Below are 22,215 nucleotides of genomic sequence, written 5' to 3'. Positions count from 1 at the left end.
AAAGGGACAAGGTATACGTATGTGGGGGGTGATGTAGATAAAACACTTTCATGGCCGAGACTTGATTTTATTTTCTGTCTCAAAAGTCTTCAGGCAGTTTTACATGTGGCAATTATATGTAAACTAGAAAAAATATGCTTCCTAATCTGCACATGATTGAATAAGATTCTTCTTTCCCTCCTTGACAGCAATCTATAGAGTTGATCCTTGTCTTCTTTGTTTTTCAATTGCCATTTCATGCACAAGAAAATTGGGATCATCATTAGATTTTCTTCATGTAATCAAGTCAAGTAGCCAAAAAAAAAACAAAATGGTGAAGTAGAAAATAATCTTAGGTTTTAGCTCTGCTGCTTCGCTACGGATGTCACCTTTTTGTCATCTCTCTCAGCCTCGGCGTCTTGGTGTGTGATGTGTGATGTGAGACCTAAATCTGACGTGTAACAGAATCTGACACTTAATGTAAGCTCCAGAGTGAGAAGGAACAACAGGGGACACTCTGCTCAGCCTCTCATTTTACAGATGGGGAAACTGAGGACAGGGGGTAATTACATGACTGTCCAATGTCACACAGGCTCTAAGTGGTAAAAGAAGAATTTGAATGCGGGGAATTTGACTCCAGTGGCACGTATCCAGTGTATAACATTTTTCTTCTTACAACAACCCTCTGGGCTAAGTACTAGGAATATTTATTGTCGTTGAGTTGCTTTTTAGTTGTGTCTGACATTATGATGCTATTAGGGGTTTTCTTGGCAAAGATACTACAGTGTTTGCCATTTCTTTTGTCAGCTCATTGCACAGATAAGGAAAAGTGAGACAAATAGAATTGGGTGACATGCCCAGGGTCATTCAGCTGGGAAGTGTCTGAGGCTGGATTCTAACTTAAGAAAATTGGTCTCAGACCCAGCTCTCTGTATATTATGGTGCCCTCTGGCTGCTCCAAGCTGAACTTATCATCTATATTTTATTTATTTATTTGTTTGTTTGTTTGTTTTTGCTGAGGTGATTGAAGTTAAATGACTTGCCCAGGGTCACACAGCTAGAAAGTACTAAGTGTTTGAGGCCAGATTTGAACTCAGGTTCTCCTTACTTCAGGGCTGGTGCTCTATTCACTGTGCCACCTAGCTGCCCTTATTATCTATATTGTAAAGACAAGGAAATTAAAGCTCCAGAACTTCAAACCCTAGTTATCAAACTAAGATTCAGATTTAGGATTCACAAACTTTCTCCTTTCTGTTTCATTATGCATTGCTCCATGTAGTTCTCCCTTTCTCCCCCAAATCATTGCTGAGTTCAAGTCTTCCCCCAAGAGGACTTTCAGGATCTGTGCAATAACTCCTAAGTACCTCATCCCACCAGTAATTGTAGCTTGCATTTCTTTTGCATGCATATTTTTCATTTATTTACTTGTTGATTCTCCTTCCTAGAATCAACCAATCAGCATAGTTGCTTTAGAGGCAAGACTGATTTGTCTTGGTATCTTTTATGTGTGTTGACAACTTAGCACTGGCTAAGGCTGATCAGTCATTGTGGAGTTGAAATGAATTGGAAATCCCTGTCTGTCCTGACTCCTCGTACAGGGTGATTTCTCCCGCACACTTCACTTCTCAGTATTCCTAACATAGCTCACCAGTAACAGAATCATGAGCCCCTTTTTTGTCCCCCAATACTTAGGAGAAATGAGTTAACGTGGAAAATTCATGTGGTAAAGAATGGTTGAAGTTGGAGTGAACAGACATGTTCACAGTCATTTCAGTTCCCTTCAGTTAAGGCAACTTCAACTTAATTCATTTGATAACAGTTGAAATTCACGGTCTTTTATCCATTGTGGGTTCTTTCTGAAAAAAAAAAATGGTTTCCAAGTATAAAATATTCCCATTGTGGCCTAAGTTCAAGTATCTGGACAGCAAAGACAGAGGTGAGGAAGATGTATCTCAAACAAGATTATTTTTTCCACCTGTTTCTGAGTTTAATGAAAGGAAGGAAAAATTCTGTTTATTCATGACGAAAAATATTATATTTTTGAGATTTCTTTCCATGAAAATTTACATATAGTCATGTATTAAAGGCTAGAACTTTCTTAAAGGGGAAAAAATAAACATTTCCTGCATCCTTTTGTCCCAACAACATACAAACTAAAATTGGAACAGATTGAAATATTATTTATGTATAAGTTTAGTATAGAATTTCAGAAACTTTCAAGTTCCTTTCTATTCCTGGGGGAATGAAGCTCCATAAATAAGTAGAATGATTGGGTATTTAAATAGCCAGAGTCACAGTTGCTCATTTATAGCACAAAGACTCTCCCTTCAACTCCAACATCCTCCATACTATGTTTATAGTTAAACAATTAAAATAGCAATATTTGTAAGAATAAAAAAAAAATAATGGATTCTCCATTACACTCCCTTTTCATCCTAATCATCCCCCATACTATGTTTACAGTTAAACAATTAAAATAACAATGTTTGTTAGAATAAAAAGAAATAACGGACTCTTCATTACACTCCCTTCTTCACTCCAATTATCCTTCATACTATGTCTACAGTTTGTAACATACAATTGTTTACAGTTAAGCAATTAAAATAGTAATATTTGTAAAAAAAATGATCAGAAAATAATGGACTCTCCATTACATATGTAATCTTTTTGAAGCCTTGCCAAAGGTTCCATCTGTCAGTTCTTAAAAATATCAAGAGCTTTAATAAGGAAATGCATGGCTAGAATTCCACTGGCACTGTGGTCTCCCCCATGTGTCTACACTGCCCAGTACTGCAGAAAAGCAGAACATCATTGATTCAGAGATGGCAGGGACCTTATAGGGCCATCCAGTCCACAAATCACTTTACAAATGAGGACACTGAGACACAAGAAGATTAATAACTTGACAAGAATCACAGAGTGAGTAAGTATGAAATTGGGTCCAGGGATTCCTATGTCCAAGTGTTCTCTACTCTTCTTCATCTCAGTTCACCCATATCTATCCAGCCTTTCCAACTCCATCCATATCCTCCTCAAACTTTTTCAGAAGTCATTCATCAGACATTCTCCTGTTGCTATAATTTAATTATGTGCTTGTAACGTAATAATTGTTATATTGTACCAATTATAGAATACAATAATACATATGGAAATGAACTGTTTTAACCATAGGAAACTCTTAATTTGGGAACTCTGTCTCTCAATCCAGATTGCAACCATGTTTTAGGACCTAAAATTTAAGGAATTGCATGAAGCACATGGTGATTCAGTGACTTATTCATCAGTAACTTACTTGCCTGAAGTCATACAGCTCCACTGTATCAGAGATAAGATTTGAACCCAAGCTCTTCAGACTCCAATCTCAGTAATTTATCTTATCTATTCTTTCTACTTATGTAATTATCCACATAAAGATCCATCCACCCCTCCATCTGTCTACTATCTTTAATCTATCCATTTTGTTGTATTTTTCTATGTTTACCTAGAATACATACACATACACACACACACACACACACACACACACACACACACACACTTATTTATGAATATATCTGTATAAAACACTCCATCAAAGAAGCCAACATTTTAGTGATATGACTTCTCCATCCATCACTGTTGATCATAGATCATCCTCATCTTCTTATCCTATGTGATAAATCTATATTTCTCATCCTCCAATTTCCAGGTTTTCATTGGGAAATAAGTCTGTATTTGAGATCTCTCTATATTCAAATCCTACAGACAACACTCATCCCTTAAATCTTTGCAATGGTCTCTAGGTAACCTTTAACATCTGTTTAATATTCAAGCAATATTATTTCAAAACAATCTTAGAGAGGATAATGATTTAGGTCCCAAAGAGATGCAAAATTGGAGAATGAATGGACATCTGGACAAGAAACCTTGCCAGGGTGTTAAAAAAAAAAAAAAAAGGTCAAGCCATATCAAGCTGAGATCTCATAAGGAAAACCCACATGCAGACACAAACACACATGCACACATAAGCACACAGATGCAAACTTGCACATCCAGGTACATGTGACAACATAAACATGCATACACATGTAAGTACACAGACTCAAACAGGCAGACAAACATGCACATACAAGTAACCATATACATGCATACAGAGAGTAAACCTTTCCCATGTTCTAGCTTCTCTCTGTTGTCTCTTCTTCCGGACTTAAATGCATGAGATCACTTTCTCTTCTCTGTATCCAATGGAAGGATGCCCTGCTTGGGCCCTTAAACCAAACCTCCCTCTGAAGCTATTTTTAAGTGCATAAAACTTGCTTCACCTTTTGCCTCTTTCCCTTTCAAACACATCTGCCGACAGGAAATCATTACACAATTCAAGTCCAAATGACTTAGAAACTCAGTAGTATCTCCTCGCAAAACTGCCTTCAAAAGTTACTGCATGTTAGCCTGCCCTTTTCCAAAGCATTATCTCCCTTAAGCCCTTCCCATTAATAAATTCATCTGCTAGTGTCCGGCAGATTATGGGGATACAGTTTTCCTGTACATCTTGCAGATAACTAAATATCCCTTAGATGGAATTGATAAAAATCAGAACAAAGTTCCAGCTAGCTCAATGTCTTGCTGTTGAAAACAGAGTGAAAAGATTCTCCCTCTCTCAAAGCCAAGCTTGACTAAAGGAATAGAGTACCCTCTATGCCCCAGTATTTTGTGAACTCATTTATTTTTAATTGAATAAAATAAAATCAATATGATTAAAAAGGAAATTGAAAGCTATTGAAAATTATATATATGTATATGTATTTGCGTGTATACATATATGTGGAGAGAGAGAGAGAGAGAAAGAGAGAGAGAGAGAGAGAGAGAGAGAGAGAGAGAGAGAGAGAGAGAGAGAGAGAAGAGAGAGGGAGGGAAAAGAGAGAGAGACAAAAGAAAGGAAGGGAAAGAAGGAGAGAGAGGGAGGAAGATTTTTCTCCATTTAAATTCACAAAACTTCTGAAATCTATCCCCAGATTTCTTGGGGATCCATAGAGCCCAAATAAAAAATGCCCGCTTTAAGGTTATTGAGGCAATTCTCATTATCCTGGTTTTCTATTTACTAACAAAATGTCATCCTTAAAAATATGATTTACACATTACTTTTAGGGGTAAATGAATTCCATATAGTTACTTCTGTCTCTAAAAAGTACAACTTATTTTTGATTATTTAAAACTTGTCTTCACAGATGTTTCATTCATTGTTTGCTTTTATATGTACCTTAGCACCTTAGCACAGTACCAGCATGTGCTGGGTGCTTAATAATATTAATTGGATTGGAGAGTTTTCAGGGTGGTTTATCTTCCCTCTGAAATGCTATTTGTTGTGTAGTTGTATTGAGTTCACAATGTTCAGAATTTTACAGCTTTAGATCTTAGGACCTTAGACCTAGAAAGAGAAATGACTTTAAGGATCAGCTATTCAAACTCCCTCATTTTATAGACACAGAGACTAAAAGCTGGTGAGGGAAGTGGCTTTCCAAAGGTTTTGTATCATAGAGTGACTCCTGGTGGTGAACCAGGAGTCTTTTCTCCAGTTAGCAAAGATAGGGTCCAAAGGAATATTAGGGAAGGGATACAGAAAGCTTGCCTGCCTCCAGTCTTGAGGAAGATTTCATTCCCTTGGGAACTTCCAAGAGCTTCCTTCAGGTCTAATCTTTGTTCCTCTACCCGATCTGATTGTTATCCTTAGAGTGGAAGTCTAGTGTCCTATATACAGCCTCCAAACCTCTAATACCAAAGTAGCTCTCCATGTCCAAATCAGGACACTTTTTTTGAGATCATAGGCTCATAAATCAAAAATTGAGAGGAAGGCTGGTTAGCAATAGTCTACTCTCTTGATTTTGTAAACTGGGCTCAAAGATCTTTAATGATCTGCCCAAGTTTTTTTAAAGATGATAAGTGACACAGATAGATTTGATGTCAAAACTCCAAGTATAGCAACAGTGAGGATAGAATTGGAGATGTATTTGTTTCTTCTACCTACGTTGTTGTTGCTGTTTTGCTTAATTTTTATGATTAAACCAAACAGTACATTCACGGAATCTAGATTCATTGAATATTAGAAAAAGAAAGGAGTTCAAAGCCATCTAGTCCTCACACACACACCTGAACCAGACCAACACACCATCTCCAGCTGGTAGCTGCCAACCACTGTTTTAATAACTTCAAGATAGAGAAATCCACTATCTCCTATAGAGTCCATTCCACTTTGGACAGCTCCAATTGTTAGGAAAAAGTTATTTCTCTTTTATTTGGACTAAATCTGCTTTTCTAAACATCCACCTCTTCCTCCAGGTTCTGTTTTCTGAAATAACACAAAATATATCTGGTCCCTTTCCAAGAGATAACCCATGAAATTTTTGAGACAGTTCCCTTTGAGATCACTTATAGCAATCTTAAATGGCATGGAAAAAACCATCTCTCGACATGACATGGGGAGAAATGGGCTCAGCAAGCTCTACTTTGTCTTTCCCTTAGCCAAACTTTCTCCCACCATGAGGCAAAACTGCATCCCAGAATCCAGAGTCATTCTGTTGTTCTTTGATGAAGAAAGGCATTTAAGGATCTAAAAAGATACCATTCCATTCCAATCCTCAGGAAACATGATTTTTTTTCAGTTATTTTATAAGGTTATGATGATATTTTAAGAGTTTCAAAAAAAGATGTTTATGGCTTATAATAGCTTTTTCATAGTCATCTTAAAGCACTGGCTCTGGAGTCAAAGATCCTTGATTCAAATCTCACTCAGCTGTTTATCTCCCTGGGATCTTGGACAAAGCAGTTAATGTCTCTGGGCCTCATTGAGCTCAAAGTTAGAATGAGGGGACTTGGACTGGTAAGCCTCTAAGGTCCCTTGTAGGTCTGCATCTGTTCCTTAAAGTAAGAAAATACTCTTGTGATCCACCATGTTCGATTGCAGTGTTATGATTTTCAAAATACAAAGAGCATTCGTAGTCCAGTTCCAGTTGTATATGCTATAATGAGTAGTTGATAATCTGGGCTGAGCCAAAGATATAATAAACTTTGCCACATATACAGGGAAAAGCCTGCAGCTAAATTGTCTACTGTTTAAATCCTGAAGCCATTTTGTATCATAGAGTGACTCCTGGTGGTGAACTAGTAGTCTTTTCTCCAGTTAGCATAGACATGGTCCAAAGGAGCATTAGGGGAATAGATACAGAAAGCTTGTGGGAAAGGCCTGCCTCTAGTCTTGAGGAAGATTTCATTCACTTGGGAACTTCCAAGAGCTTCCTTCAAGTCTAAGTTTGTCATATTTGCAAAATCATAAATTTCAAAAGAAATTCTAATAGCAGACTTCTGGAAAATGGTCTAGAATTTCTTGCAGACATGAAAGCCTATAAAAGTAGTCATTAATAACAAATGTTAGCCTGGAAAGGAAGCCATTTGACTGAAAAAGGTGTCAGGTGTTTGGTGGACCTTTACCCAAATATAAGATAAGTTGGATGCAAGATGAAAAAAAAAATAACTACAATCTAAATTGTGCTAAGGGAGGAATCATAGAGACAAATATCATTCCTGTTCACTGTCTGATTCAGAGCACAACTATAATGTTGCTTTTAATCTAGACAAAAGTTTATGAAGGACTTGAATAAGCCAGAAAGTAACATATTGAGGTGTCTCAAGTATATGCCATATTATACATAGAAAGTAAGATTGAATTAGCTAGACACATTTAGCCTAGAAAACAGAATGCTGGGGCAGAAGTGAGGGATTGATAAGGCTCTTTAAGTATAGACAGATATTTAAGTATCGGAGATATTATAGGTTTGGTTCCAGAAATATCACAATAAAGTAAATATCACAATAAAACATGTCACATGAATTTCTTTCTTTAGATAAAAAATGATTTGATACTAGATTGTCATCTACTAAAGGATGATGGTACTATGTCTAAAAAGAATGTATATACTTTATTATTAAAAATATTTTATTACTAAAAAAGGTTAAATGTCATCTGAGCCTTGAGCGAATCGTAATCTTTTTGCTGGTGGTGGTTCTTGCCTCCATGCTGATTGCTACTGACTGAACAGAGTGACAGTTCCTGGAGATCAGAGTGAATGTGGTAATTTCTTAAACTAAGATAATAATGGAGTTTTTCACATGGATTAACTGTGCCTTTCACTTGAACACTTCTAAGGGTTATTGACTAACCTTATTTTAATATCATTGTGCCTCAGAATAAGGAAGCATGATAAAAGGGAGAAAGATCATTGGCAGAGAAGTCAGAATATATACTGCATTGATAGATTAATTTCAGCATCTTATATGGATATAGTTTGTGGCACCCAAAACCAATTAAAATAATAATATCCAAGATCACTGATCACAAATCATCATAACAAATATAATAACAATGAAAAAATTGAAATAGTGTGAGAATTGACAAAATTTGCCACAGAGACATAAAATGAACAGATGCTATTGGGGGGGGGAAAGATGGCACCAGTAGACTTGCCTAATATAGGAATGCCACAAATTTTCAATTTGAAAAAAAAAAGAGAGAAAGGAATAAGAGAGGAAGGGAGAGAGGGAGAGAGGAAGAGAGGAAGGAGGGAAGGAAGGAAGAATGGAAGAAAGGAAGGAAGGAAGGATGGATGGAAGGAAAAAAAACAACAAATAAAGAAAAGAAAAAAGGGAGAAGGAAGGGAAAGAACAAAGAAAGAAAGAAAAGAAAAAGAGAAAAAGAAGGAGAAAGAAAGAAAAGAAAAAAGGGAGAAGGAAGGGAAGAACAAAGAAAGAAAGAAAAGAAAAAGAGAAAAAGAAGGAAAAAGAAAGAAAAAAGAAAGAAAAAAATCTGCCAATTCCAATAAAATGAGGTGTTAGTACATGAAGCCTGGCATGTAGCAAAGTAATTGGTTTTGTTCTGCTTGGACCCCAGGAATAGAATCAGAAGCAATGGGGGGAGATGGAAGAGGGGGAGAAGAGGGAGAGAAACAGCAACCAAGTCAATTTCAACCTCCTGTTGGGATAAACCCTGAGCTGGCTAGAATTAAGTGAGGCTGTTTTGGGAGACTTTGTCTCTGAAGGTCTGCAAACAGTCTGGACTCCCTTTGATGTTATCTAGGGAATTCTGTTTAAGGTTCCTTTATGGGCTAGACATCCTCCAAAGTCCCTTCTTACAATGAGATTCTGGGTTTGGGCGATCGAGTTTCTAGAAGCTCGAACAGCTGAACAAATGCTCCAGCTAAGTGAGAAGTCAAGACAGCCTCCTGGGTGAGGACCAGGCAAGGCCATATTTGGAAGGGAACTTTCAATAGTCAAAACTGAATTGATGCCAAAGTCAGATGTTTTCTCTTGGTTTTCCTGGTGATTTCTCTCCATCCTCTTTTTGAGGAATATTTGAAAGCTGAGCCTCAATGTTGGGTTTCAATTTCATGGAAGGCTTGTCATACCATTACTTTGTCACAAGAGGGACTAACAGCCAGTGAGAAGCTTTTCTCTTGCCCTAAACTTGGATAAAATCTCTGACTGAAGCCTGAGCTGCTATTGTTATTGCTGATGTTTTTTGTTTTTGTTTTAGTTTTTTTTTTTTTTTCTCCAAAAGGTCCATGGTGTGGGTGAGGGCAGGATGGGAGAGGAGAGGAAAAGAGGAAGAAGGACAGAGCAAAGTCACAGGGAACTTTCCAAAAACATTTCGTTCTAGGAAAATATCCAGTTGAAAATATGCAGAACTCTTTGACTTCTGAGCAGTCACAGCATATAAGAGTCAGAGCAAGTAAGCCCCCAGAGCCCATTTTCCCAGATGCCTTCATGATTGTTTCAGCAAAAACTAAAGAATCATCATCCCTCAGTTTCTAGAGGCTCTTTTCAAAGCACTTGTTTGTAATCTATATTTGTCATTACAATCATTCAATTAATTTTATTTTATTTCAGGTTTGGGTCTATGATTTTGTTGGTACAAGAAATTCCCAATGAGGTAAATTCCTCCCCCAGCAAATCATACCAGCTCTGTACCTTCAAGTCTCAGAGAGTGCTGGGAAATAGGTTCAGCAATCTACCCTGCCTCACAGAATAGTTTGTGTCTAGGGGCAGTATGTCATCCCCAGATGCTTCTCTCAGGGCACTGCACTATTATGTACTTTTCAATATCTAGGGAAGCTAGGTGGTGTGTGTATATGTCTCCATGTATGTCTATCAGCACATAGTTGGGATGGTGTTCCAAGCCATGCTTGTTTAGTTCTGTGAGAGTCATTCAGCACAGCCTACCATGTCCAGGTCATAGGCATCTAGTCCCTTCTGTTTATGTTTCAAAGGGCTTTCACATATTTCGATCGGGTCTTCATACATGATCCCTTTCCCTTCCAATAGCCCCGTATTCTTGGAAGAGCTTGACAGGACAGAAGAAAATTTAATGACTAGTTAAAACCTTTGGAGGCAAAGGCTCACATATTTCATTCAGCATGATACTTCAAATCATGACAAAATTAAAAAATGTAAGTGCAACTAGAATCACATATCAAGAGCCAGAAGGGGTCTCAGAGGCAACCTAGTCCAGCTCTCATCCTGTTTTAGAGAGGAGTTAGCTGAGTACCTGGTTATATAAGTGACTTGCTGGAGGCCATGTGGGTAGTAAGCATCAGAGGTAAAAATTTGAACCCACATAATTTGACCCCAGAGACAGCATCTTTTCTGATTTTCCATACTGCCTCTATGTGAGAGACAAATAAGAAACCCATCAACAACTTAATACAGGTGGTCAAAAACATAGAACGGGAGTAAAGGTTGAACAGATGACCAGGCAAACCATTCTGTAAGAGTGTCACACATCCAAAAATAGATAGAGGAGAGAGTTTGATCATCAGTACTCAAAAGCTGCCCACAGGTCAAGTCTGCCCATGTCGCTACAGGCAGTTAGCTTACACGGAACACCATCCCCTTTATATTATCCCATAGACTATTAATGTCTAAGTAATTTTGGCCCAAGTAAACTGAAAGACTGAAATCTTCAACCAATCAGAATTCAATCAAGTCTTATTCAACTAGGCCCCTTGTTGCCTCATATTGGGAGAAAGAAGAGAGGGAAGAGGAGAGGAAATGTAGAAGAAGAGAAGAAACATTTATAAAAACAGACCTGAGAGAAGACTAGATTTAAGAAATTCTTAGGAACCATATTGAAATGTCGGGAGATTTGGAAAGATTGATTGGAAGACCTTTTAGTGAGATGCATAGAGACTTAACAGGACAAAGAAGGTTTTAACTTTCCTGGATGTTAGAACCAGGGAAGAGTGGGAAATGATTTATACAACTTAAAAGGTATTAGCTCTCTAGAATTGAAAGTGATCTTGCAAAAGTTGCATGACCTACCTTTGGTGAATCATAAAGGGGAATTCTGCATCAGATGCGTGCTTGACTTACACGGCTTCTAAGTCTTATGTCAGCTCTTTGGTTCTCGGCAATACGTGTCAACCACCTAGAGCTTGAGGAAGAGTAGGACCAAACCTGCTCCCCTCTTCCCTTGGCTTTTCCTCTCTCTTCCCTTTCTATCTTTCTTATGAGTGCTCATGGACGTTCTCCCTTGGGGAACATTGGAATTTTCCCTTTCTGGAAGCAACGTATGGGATCACTTTGATTTAGATTGACTTTTGGGAATTTGGTGTTACTAAATAGCTACCAAAATGAACCGGCAAAATGCTGCTGGTCTTTCCAGCTTCCTTTCACCATGACCAGTAGTCATTCAGATTTCTGGTAGACCACAGGCTGTAATTATCAGTTATTAGAGAAATGGAGGTGTCCAAAGAGGCTCAAAGACACAGGGACAAAAACAACTCTGGTGCTACTTGTATAACCCAGGGCAAATAATTTAACCCTTTGGACCTCACTCAGGTACCTCAAGGAAAGATGGCCCGAGAGAGTCCTTCCAGCATTCAATCTAGGATTTTTTGATTCCACTTTCACTGAGTAGCTCTTTGCAATTCCCTCCTAAACTCACTTTTTTAAATGCCTATATCTTCCAGAAAAACAGTGGACCTTCCAAAAAGGCGATTTGGAGTCCCCATCGATCGTATTGGAAGTAACCGTCTTGCAAACACCAGGGGCTAGTAGGATCCATGGGTAAGTACAGTTTCATTGAGGAATGATACATATGGTCCCCTTGGAAGCAATTCAGATGAACTCACTGTGTTCAGTATTGGACATTGATTTTTCTGACATACATAATTATTGTTTTTTTGTTTTTTTTTTTTTTCATTTCAGGCCCATTCTAGTAAAATAATAAATGATACCAAATATTGAGATTTAATTTTTTCTAAATCTAAAATTTTAGTAAAATCAACCAGTAAATATTTGCATGCATTTCTGTATGGTGAACATACATAAACTAATAGGAAATGATCCTATGACTTGATTCATAATAAATACCCAACCACAGGAGTAAGAGAATTTCTGAGCTTTAAGAAAGCCCAGTTGCATCTGGCCCAACTCACACCTCTGAAAAACCTTCTGACATAACACCAAACAAAAGGTCATCCAAATGATCTTGAAAAACCCATTAGCTTTAGAGAAAGTAGAGAAAGTTCATTTCTCCAGGGGGACAGCCTTGTCAAAAGCTCTTCCTGACCTCAGGCCTCAACCACTCACCTACCATTTTAGCCCTCTTGATTCTTTATAGCTAGCTAGCCTTCTCTTTGGCACACCAATATTTCTATTGACAAGGGGGCACAGTTCCAGTCAGAGGCAGCATTACACAATAAAGATTCCTTGAGTGTCCGCACTTTCTGGTATGGTTTGCACTGGGAACATATCATTTAGTGCAGTGTTATGCATGGGCAGGTACTTAGCAAATGCATTTTGAATTTATTGAGAAAGAAATAATGTGAAAGTCTAATGCAGGCAGCCTAAGAGGCAGGGGTCTCCCCACTTCTCAGGCAGTAATATTTTTGGACATTTTGCACCTTATTTCCCTTAAGGGAAGTGAACTGCAGCCCCTAGACCTTTTTGGGTTCTTGGTCATTTTGGCTGCCTCTCTTAGTGATTTTTACCCCTGACAATATTCTTCGGAGGAACAGGAATCTAGCTACAGCATCTCCTTACTTCCAGGTGGTAAGATCTCATTAGCTCAGAGAGTATAGCTCTCCCTTTACATGAGCTCAGACCTTGAACAACTCCTAAGAGGTGTGTTCTTGGGAGCATAAAGTTCTCTATCAGTCTTCCTTTCTGTCCTCCAGTCCATCACAATCACCACCAATGTCCTCCTGATGAGATCAGCACTTCTGCCTACCCCATCACTCCCCACACACACATACACATAGAGAGTCATGTACACATATATCCATACATTTATACCATTATTTATACTATTATACTTATTTAAACCATTATATGTGTGTATATGATGGTTTAAATAAGTATAATGGTGTAAATAATTATACACACATTCGTACATGCTGTCATGCATACATATAGACTCAAAAATACATTCCTACATCTATCCATGCACACAAATCCAAATTCACATACACATACACACATAAACAGATAGCTTCCCAAGGAAACTTTTATTGAAGGGAACTTTGCATCCAAAGTGTGTAGATCTAGATTTACAGAATGCCTCTTTGACCAAACCCAAGATACGATTCTCTACCATTTAATCAAGATCATTATCAAATCACATGCCGAGATATACAAACTAGATGTGCATTATGTTGATGATTTGGGATTAGTTTGAGTGTTTTTTATTTTTTAGTGGTTAAAAAAAGGAAACAAAAAACAAAAAACCTTGAATTAAGACCAATCATTAGAGAAATCCAAGTCACTTCCTAGAACTCACTGTCCCTGTTCTATTTTTTTGAATTTGGAACAATATGAAGGGAGGTGGCCCAAGGTAATTAGTGTGTTCCATTATTATTTCTGCATCTGGAGAGCTGAATGCTAAACTCATGCCCATAGACATTTCAGAATCCAGCCTTGATTAGAAGCAGAGTACAGACAGAGCCTAAAGTGAGAGGCCTGGGGTTCAAATCTCTGAAGCTTCTTTCCAGTATGACAGTGGAAAAGTGAATTAACATCCCAGGCCACAATTTGCTGATTTAGAAAATGAACTGGACCAAATGGTTTCTGAGGCCATTTTTAGCCATTTTTCATTAGAATTCTGACCCAGTTTCACAAACCCCATAAATTCAAATTGTTGATAAAGCTTTGAATAGTCACTAAATTCAAGTGTTTTTTTTAGGCCAACACAAATATGGAAATCTGGTCATTGTCACTTCTAGTCCAAATTAGCATATCATAACTTTGCCAAGAAAGCCTCAAAGTTATGCTATTTAAAAGAAATGCTTCAAAATGAATGTTTTCATCTTGCTCCTAGACAGCTTTATAGAATATGCTTTTTCTCCTTTTTTAATCAAAATAATTAATTAACATAAGGTACTTTGAACTCAGAATCTCCTTTAATGGGATATGATTTACCAACCAATTCTCATACAGTTTTCAAGGCTCATAAGTCCTGGGTTGTCTTCTCCACCCCTTTTTTTGACCTTATTATTAAGTATATTTAAATTTATAATGCACTTTACATGGACTATTCTTTTTGATCCAGACAATAGTAGTATAAATTTATACTAGTAGGTCTATAAAATTAGTGGGTATATAGTATAAACCTTATTTTCTCAATTTCAAAGATGAGAATATTGAGGCCCAAAGAAGATTTGACTTTCCCACATTCACAGAGGTAGCCCATCCCTCTTTACTGTGATTCTTTCCATGGACTTCTCTATTCTCATCTCATGGGGCTAGAGAAGACCTTTCCTTCTTTCACATTTCTAAGGCAGCCGAATATAGTAACGCACTTTATGAAAATCATGTTTCCTTGCTGTGGGATTTGAAGCTAATGCTTCTGAGTTTCACTTTGCACCTGACAACTTGAAGAGAAACTCAGCCCTGACCACCGGAGTTGTATTTGACTTGAGGTTTGGGTTATGCAAAATTGCAGTATTTTTCATGATTTCCACCCACAACCAGAATCCCAGCCTTCAAGCATGAAGGATCCTGTAACTTCCTCACAGAGGATTAAGGCAGGTTTCAAAACCTACACTAACAACAGTAAACATGGGCCATTTCAGCATTTAGGGGTATTTACAAATAACCACAACTTTTTAAATAAGCTCTTGATTGTTTTGTGTGTTTAGCTAACTTCCGCAGCAAAATCTGTCCTTCTAAATTTTGCTAAAAAAGAATTTGAATCGTTTCCTTAGAGAAGTATTTATTCAGAGTTATTGTGGAAGTGATTGCTAGGATAAAAATAATTAGTGATGTGAATCGGGGCAGTCAAGGCACTGATTTTTATCTTGTTCTGTCTGAATCCAGAAGAGATCTTGGCTTAACCTTTTAAACCCCAAAGAGACCTTAGAAAGAGCCCAAAGGAAAATGATATCCAGAGGAATAAACTCTAGGCCAGGAAGTAGATTGTTTCCAAACTGTGCAAAGCAGAGAAGCCTGCCATTGCCTTAGAGCTCATCTGTATGAAGTTTGCTGCTCCTATTACCCTCAGGCAGTGATGAAACCATTCACTTGTTCCTGCACATCTTGCTGGATGACAGGAACCCAGCCAACAAAGATGGCTGTCAGAAAAGAAAAGAGAGGAATAGAGGAAACAGTCATTTGGGCACATTAAAAACATCTTTCCCATAATCTTTTGAAACTTTCAGAAGGCATTCTTCCAACAACCCTATAAGGTTGACAAACAAAGTATTATATCCATCTTATATATGAGAAAACTGAGACTCAGGAGTTTGTGGAGCTTGTCTCTAACCCTCTAGCCAGAAGGTCTAGAGCTGAGATTCAAGTCCACATCTCCAGATTACAAATACAACATGCAAACCTGCAAGCCTCCTTCTTATCCAACCGTTGACCTGTGATTGACCCAAGGGGCTTCCCTTAGTTCCTGGGACCAATCCAAGACACTGAGATCCTCCAAGCAAAGGTCATCTCCATCTTTAAGCCTGGATCAGTAGGAAGTTCCATCCATCTGCACATACTTTAGGCTGAGAGCATGGTCTAGAGCACTGACCAGTTAAGGGATTGGCCCAGAGTCACACAGCCAGTATGTGTCAGAAGTGGGACTTGAGTACGGACCTTCCTGGCTGACTTTCTACATACTACACCTAGGCTGCAATGTGGCTTAGAGGCAGTCTCTTTCTACTCTGACCATTTTCCTACTCACATTCCATGCTCTGTTGATGTCTCAGGCAAAGCAGAGCCTGGAGATGAGGCAGGGTGCCTCATGGTTACGGATTTGGCAAAACTGAGATTCTCCATCTCAGTTTCCCAACAGAGCTTTGGGCCTTCATATTCACACTGGAGTCTTTTTTATTTTATTTTATTTTATTTTTATTGTTACTATATATTTTGGTCATTTGAACAACTTAAATTATTTTTTTTCTGCAGATCCTGCTTCCTGGGATGACATGTGACAGAACCCCCAATGGAGGAGACTCTTGTCTTATCCTAATGGTAATCCCAAGCCTCCCCCCTCCCTGTATCAAATCAAAATCCTGTCACTCCCCCTGAAGGTGTCTCATTTCGGTAAATGGCACTTTTCATTTTAAACATTAAAGAAAAACCTTCCAAGCTCTGCAAGCTGTCTCCAAAGTCTCTTGTTTTAGGAGAATCTGTTTGTTTATAAATCAGAAATACTATAGCCTATAGATAGGCTTTCCTGAGTTTTAGAAGGGATCATTTTGGCTCAAGGGATTTTTTCAGGACAGATGTATGCTGGGAAATTAAGATGTAGAACTTTCATTTCGTTATTTGTTTTTAGAGGGAAAGAGAATGATGTTTGTATTTCTTGACAGTAATCTTCAGCTTTTTGTTTCTTTTCCTTGCTGTGAATAATTGCTAGATCATTACTATATAGTCCTGCCCTGCCCATCAACTTGCCGCTTCTTCAATTATCCCCAACTTAGTCATAAACCAGAAAGACTGATCCAAGGAGAAAAACAAGCAAAAGAACGGTCTGATTTTCATTTCTCCCCGGAGTGTGATGCTATCCTTAAGACTTCAGAGTGCTAAAGCCTCTTGATCCCTGAGTGAAAGGTTTGCAAAAAGATGGTTGTGGCTTGATAGAGCTCTTGCCCCTTCACTGCCTATCCTTGAACATATAAGTAAACTACTTTTAAAGACAACATTTGTTGGTCTGAGCCCTAAAGTCTGCAAACTATTGTGTGTGATTTCATGGTGAACTGGGAAAAACTGGAAGTTTTATCCATCTTAATAAAGATTCCTTTTGGTCAGAAGCAGCTGGGAGAAGGGTCAAGCTTCTAGGAGGAGGGCAGAGTTAGACAGAGTAGGCTGAGAGAGGGGGGTCACTTGCTACTCATGGTAAAAGAGAAATGATCCATAGTCCAAAGATGAGAGAAAGCACACTGCACATGCAATGGGATAAGTGATCATAAGAAGGATTAAGACAAGAAAAGACCAATTAAATATTACTTGTAATTTCCATTATGTTCATTCACTTATACAACAATGCTATCATAATCAACATAATAACTAGCATTTTAAGGTTTGCAAAGCACTATATAATTATTATTAATTTATCATTTATTTTTACCCTGGAGGAAAGTGCTATTATTAGCACCACTTTAGAAATAAGGAAACAGGCAAACTGGAGTGAAGGCACTTGCCCAGGGTCACAGCCAGAAAGTGCCTGATCCCACATTTGAATTTAGCTCTTCCAGACTCCAGGTTCAGGATTCTGTTACCTACTTGCTTATGTATGATCTTTCAGGCCAGGGATTGTCCCTTTATCACCATCTAGCATTTTTCCTAGACCCATAATAGGCATTAATGAGTGCTTACTATATACAGATTGAATTGATAAGATTAGATAGAGACTGAGCCATAGCAGATTGGGTTAGGTTGGATTTATTGGGTAACATTGACCTGAGTTGGACTATATCTGCTTGAACTGAATTCTTATTGGACTGTATCAGGCTGAATTAGATGAAAACAAAGACCCCCATTACATAGTATTTCAAAGTTTGCAAAGCACTTTACCCAAATCATCTCATTTCATCAGATTAGAATTAGATCAGCTGGATTGGTGTAGATTACATCAATTGTATTCAGCTAGACTATATTCTAGAGGAACCAGGTTAGAGTAGACAAAACATTTGGTGAGATTAGGGAAAGAACAAGAGAGGAAACAGAAAAGATTCCCCTGGAGATCTTATGTACTTCACAGCATGATCAATGTCTTGAAAAGACAATTAAGAAATCAACTTTAAATATATATATATATATATATATATATATATATATATATATATATATATGTATTTGTGTGCATTTATCTATACATAAGTATATATGTATGTATCCCATTAATAAAGTGCTCTCCTTATATTAGTCGTATAAGGTAGATTCAGTGTTATTATCTCCATTTTACTTATAGAGAAACTGAGATAAAATAAGGGTTGAAGTCAGAAATGCTGACCAACTAATGATAAGTCTGGGGCTGGTTTCACTACCCCATAATTTTTTCTTTAGATAGAATGCTGTTGTGCTGGCAGTTCTGAAGTATATTTGCACACTAAAAATTTTATTTCTCATTCACTTCCATTGGGAAACTGTTAGTGATAGGATGGAGAGGAGGAAATGTATTATCCAAAGTTTTAACTTATTCTTGAGGAAGAGTTTATGGTGATTAAGCAATAAAATGGATATTCAATTATTACGTAGCATTGGCAAAGATGACACAGTCTATATAGACACTTTATTGTAGAATGTAAACTTCTTGAGATCAGGGAATTTTTAGGGGGATGAAGGAGAGTTCATATTAAAAACTTTACAAGTAGAGAACTGCTATCCCATTTCTTCCTGAGACCATCTTTGGTATCAGCCCTTCATCAGCTTCCCATATTTTAGAAAAATTTCTCTAAGAACTGATCATCCCTTGACTTCCCATTGACGTAACATGAAGTTTTCCTCTCCTTTCCAGACTGGCTATTTTTCATTTCAGTTGCTGAACTCCATGATCACCCTCTGTCAGGAGAAGCAGAAATTAATCTACTGCATCATAAAAACTCCTCATAGTCAAGACTTTGGGGGATGTAAAGTAAATTGATTATATACTTGTTCCTTTAAAAAAAAATCTCCAAATATTTATTAATCGCTTCCTGTGGAAGAATAGGCTTTGTGGAATGTCCAAAACAAATGATATGACACATGACCCCCCTGCCCTAAGGGATCCTATGGGTTTCATATAAAATAGAATATGTTACACAAGATCAAACTGTGAAAACATTGAACATACATATCATAAGAACTTAGAGAAAAGATTGATCATTCTTGTGACTTAAAAAATAAACAACATCAACAATTAAGTTTAAGGTTTTCTCTAAATGACGGTCAGATGTTTCTCTGATGCTATAAAACAGGGAAGGCAGAGATGAGAAAATGAGATAACATCTCTTGTCTTTGGATTCTATTCCCTCCCTCTTTGTACTGGACCTCATTATTACCTGAAGAGATCGCTGCAGTAACTTAAGGATATTCCTGCTTCTGAACTAACCTATTCTTTCTGCAGGGAAATACTTGAAAGTACATTAAAAAAAAAAAAAAACTAATTATTTTACCAAAAAATTACTCTTTTTTTTTTTTTCTTTTTTGGAGATGTTCCCATGTAACAAATATACTTGGTGTTTCTGGGAACTTTAAAACTCTGGCAGGAAGCATGTTTATTTAAAGCAAATGACAATCCTTGTTCCTAGGGCTCCCCCTACATGCTCAAAAAATCTTTGCTGGATGCATTCTATCATCCCACATGTCTTCTCCCTTTTGTGGCTAACTTCCTAGTGAAGGCCATGTACAACAGAGGCCTCCATTTCCTCTCCTTCTGCTTTTTTCTTAACTCTAAAGTTTGGCTTCTGCCCTCATTCAGCTGAAGCAGATCTCTTCAAAGTTCCCAGTGATCCTATCTTTGCCAAATTCAATGGTCTTTTTTTCCCTCATTTCTAATCCTGCTTGAACTCTGTAGCCTTTGACATTTTCAATCATTTTCTTCATCATACTCTAGGTTTTCATGGTGCTAACCTCTCCTGTTTCTTCTTCTCCATATTTGAGTTGTCCTCAGTCTCCTGTGCTAGATCTTCATCCAAGTTATACTTGTTAATAGGGAATATTCCCCAAGCCTCTATCCTGGACCCTCTTTTCTTCCTGTATAATATTTTTCTCTGTGATCTCATTGGCTCTTATGATTCAATTATTATCTCTCTGCCAATGATTCTCAGATATCCTTATTTAACCCTAACCTTTCTTCTAACCTCCAGATTTCTATCTTCATCTATTGAACTTCACAAACTGAATGTCCCATAAGCATCTTGAACTTAGTATACACAAAACTGTATTCATTATTTTTACTTGTAGACCTTCCCCTCCTCCCACCTTCCTTTTTACTGTTATTGCTTATCACTGGGTACCACCATTCTCCTGCTCCCCTAGATTCACAACCATGGCATTATGTTCAACTCCACACTTGTATTCCCGATATCCAATCGGCTGCTAAGACCTGTTGATTTTATTTTGATAATGTCTGTCAGACATGTCCCCTTTTATCCTCTTAAAGTGTTAGACCTTCTTACAGAGTCTCATAATCTCAGGTCTGGACCACTGTAGGAGTTTTCTGGAAGGGGTCTCTGCTTCATCTCTTACCATCTCAGTCCTTCTTCCACTTATCTGTCAAACTGAACTTCTTGAAGCTCTAGCTTGACATGATAGCTGGCTTTTCAAAGACTATCAGTGGTTCCCTGTCATCTCCAGGAATAAATATAAAATCTTGTTTTGCCTTCAATCACTTTTATTTTATCTATTTATATTATTTTATTCCTGGTCATCTCCTAGTTATTCATTCTTATCGTCCTTTACTTACCCCTACTCTGCAATGCAGTTCTCTGTTCTTTACATCAGAAACTCCATCTATGGACTCCAGCCATTTTCACTGGCTCTCCCTCATACTTAGAACTCTCTCCTCCTTATCTCTGCTCCTGATTTACCTAGCTTCCTTTAAGTTCCAACTAAAATCCCAGCTGGTACATGAAAATTTTCCCAGTGTCCCTTAGTCTTAATGTCATCCCTCCAAGATTATCCCACCTTATTTCTATTGACATCTTGTTTTGATAGGGTAATCCGCCTGCTATTTCTTAGGTTACATTGAGGTCATAAGCCTTTTTGAAAATCATTTATTTGGGGGCAGATAATCGGTATAGTGGATAGAGCACCAGTCCTGAAATCAAGAGGACCTAAGTTCAAATCTTATCTTAGACATTTAACACTTTCTGGTTTTGTGACCCTGGGCAAATCACTTACCCCCAGATGCCTAAACAATATATATATATTTGTTCAGGCACAAAGCTTATTTGACAGAAGGAAATCTATAATTTGTGTACATAAAACTTTCAGAAATAATGATATTTGATAATTATTGTCCCTCTATCCTTATTTTTGTTAACTTTGGCCAAATAAATTTTACCCCAAAGCCCCATGCCCATCCACTGCATCAGCGATCTCCAAATTTTATTTAATATTCACAATTCTCAGTTAAAATATTTCAAGTCCACAGCCTACTCTGAGCATATATACTTACAAATTAAAATGTACATACTACTCAGCAAATCCTTACGCACATTGTAAAACACAGAGAAAAATATGTATTTTTTTTAAAAGATGACATAAAATGGAAATAATGGTCAATCTGATCTTTCAGTTGAACTGAGGCCTGGGAATTTCCAAAATGTGTTTTTTCAGGTGGATTCAAGGAAAAGAGAAGCAAAGAGAAAAACCATCTGGGAGATGCAGGAAATCATTGTTCCATATTGGCTTCAATATCTGACAGCAGAGCTGATAAACTTCCTTTTTTGAACTCTTGCTGTAGCTGTGGTAGAGACATGAATTAGTAACTCCAATCAAAGCATTGATTCATGGGGTCAGATAGTTATAGGGCAGAGGCAGAGGTATCATTTCTTCTGAAACTAAGATCCCTGTAAGAATTCAAGGACAGAACTGATTATATCTTTTACTACACATAATAAAGTCTAAAAAATGCTTCATTGGCTTCTTGGATGGAGGTAGGTCATGGGATGATGAATTTCAACTTGGAGACATTTAAGTGAAGAAATATGATTCCCCTTCATAAATATACACAAATTCACACATAGATGCACACACATTCACAATACACGTGCACACACTCTTTACAGAAAGATG

At 37.6% G+C, this 22,215-nt stretch overlaps 1 protein-coding gene across 3 annotated transcripts in view; it reads left to right on the top strand.

Annotated features, from left to right (window-relative positions):
* The window catches only part of OSTN (osteocrin), a 34,003-nt gene extending 17,413 nt beyond the window's left edge, over positions 1 to 16,590 (top strand). For all 3 annotated transcript variants that reach the window (XM_051991023.1, XM_051991021.1, XM_051991022.1), the window contains exons 4-5: positions 11,973 to 12,069; positions 16,399 to 16,590. In XM_051991023.1, the coding sequence (XP_051846983.1) occupies positions 11,973 to 12,057 (85 nt within the window). In that variant the 3' untranslated portion in view covers positions 12,058 to 12,069; positions 16,399 to 16,590. The remainder of the gene's footprint in view (positions 1 to 11,972; positions 12,070 to 16,398) is intronic.
* The last annotated feature ends 5,625 nt before the right edge of the window (positions 16,591 to 22,215 follow it).

The sequence above is a fragment of the Antechinus flavipes genome, chromosome 3, assembly GCF_016432865.1.
Source record: "Antechinus flavipes isolate AdamAnt ecotype Samford, QLD, Australia chromosome 3, AdamAnt_v2, whole genome shotgun sequence".
Taxonomy (NCBI): domain Eukaryota; kingdom Metazoa; phylum Chordata; class Mammalia; order Dasyuromorphia; family Dasyuridae; genus Antechinus; species Antechinus flavipes.
This window is presented reverse-complemented; position numbering and strand designations above follow the sequence as displayed.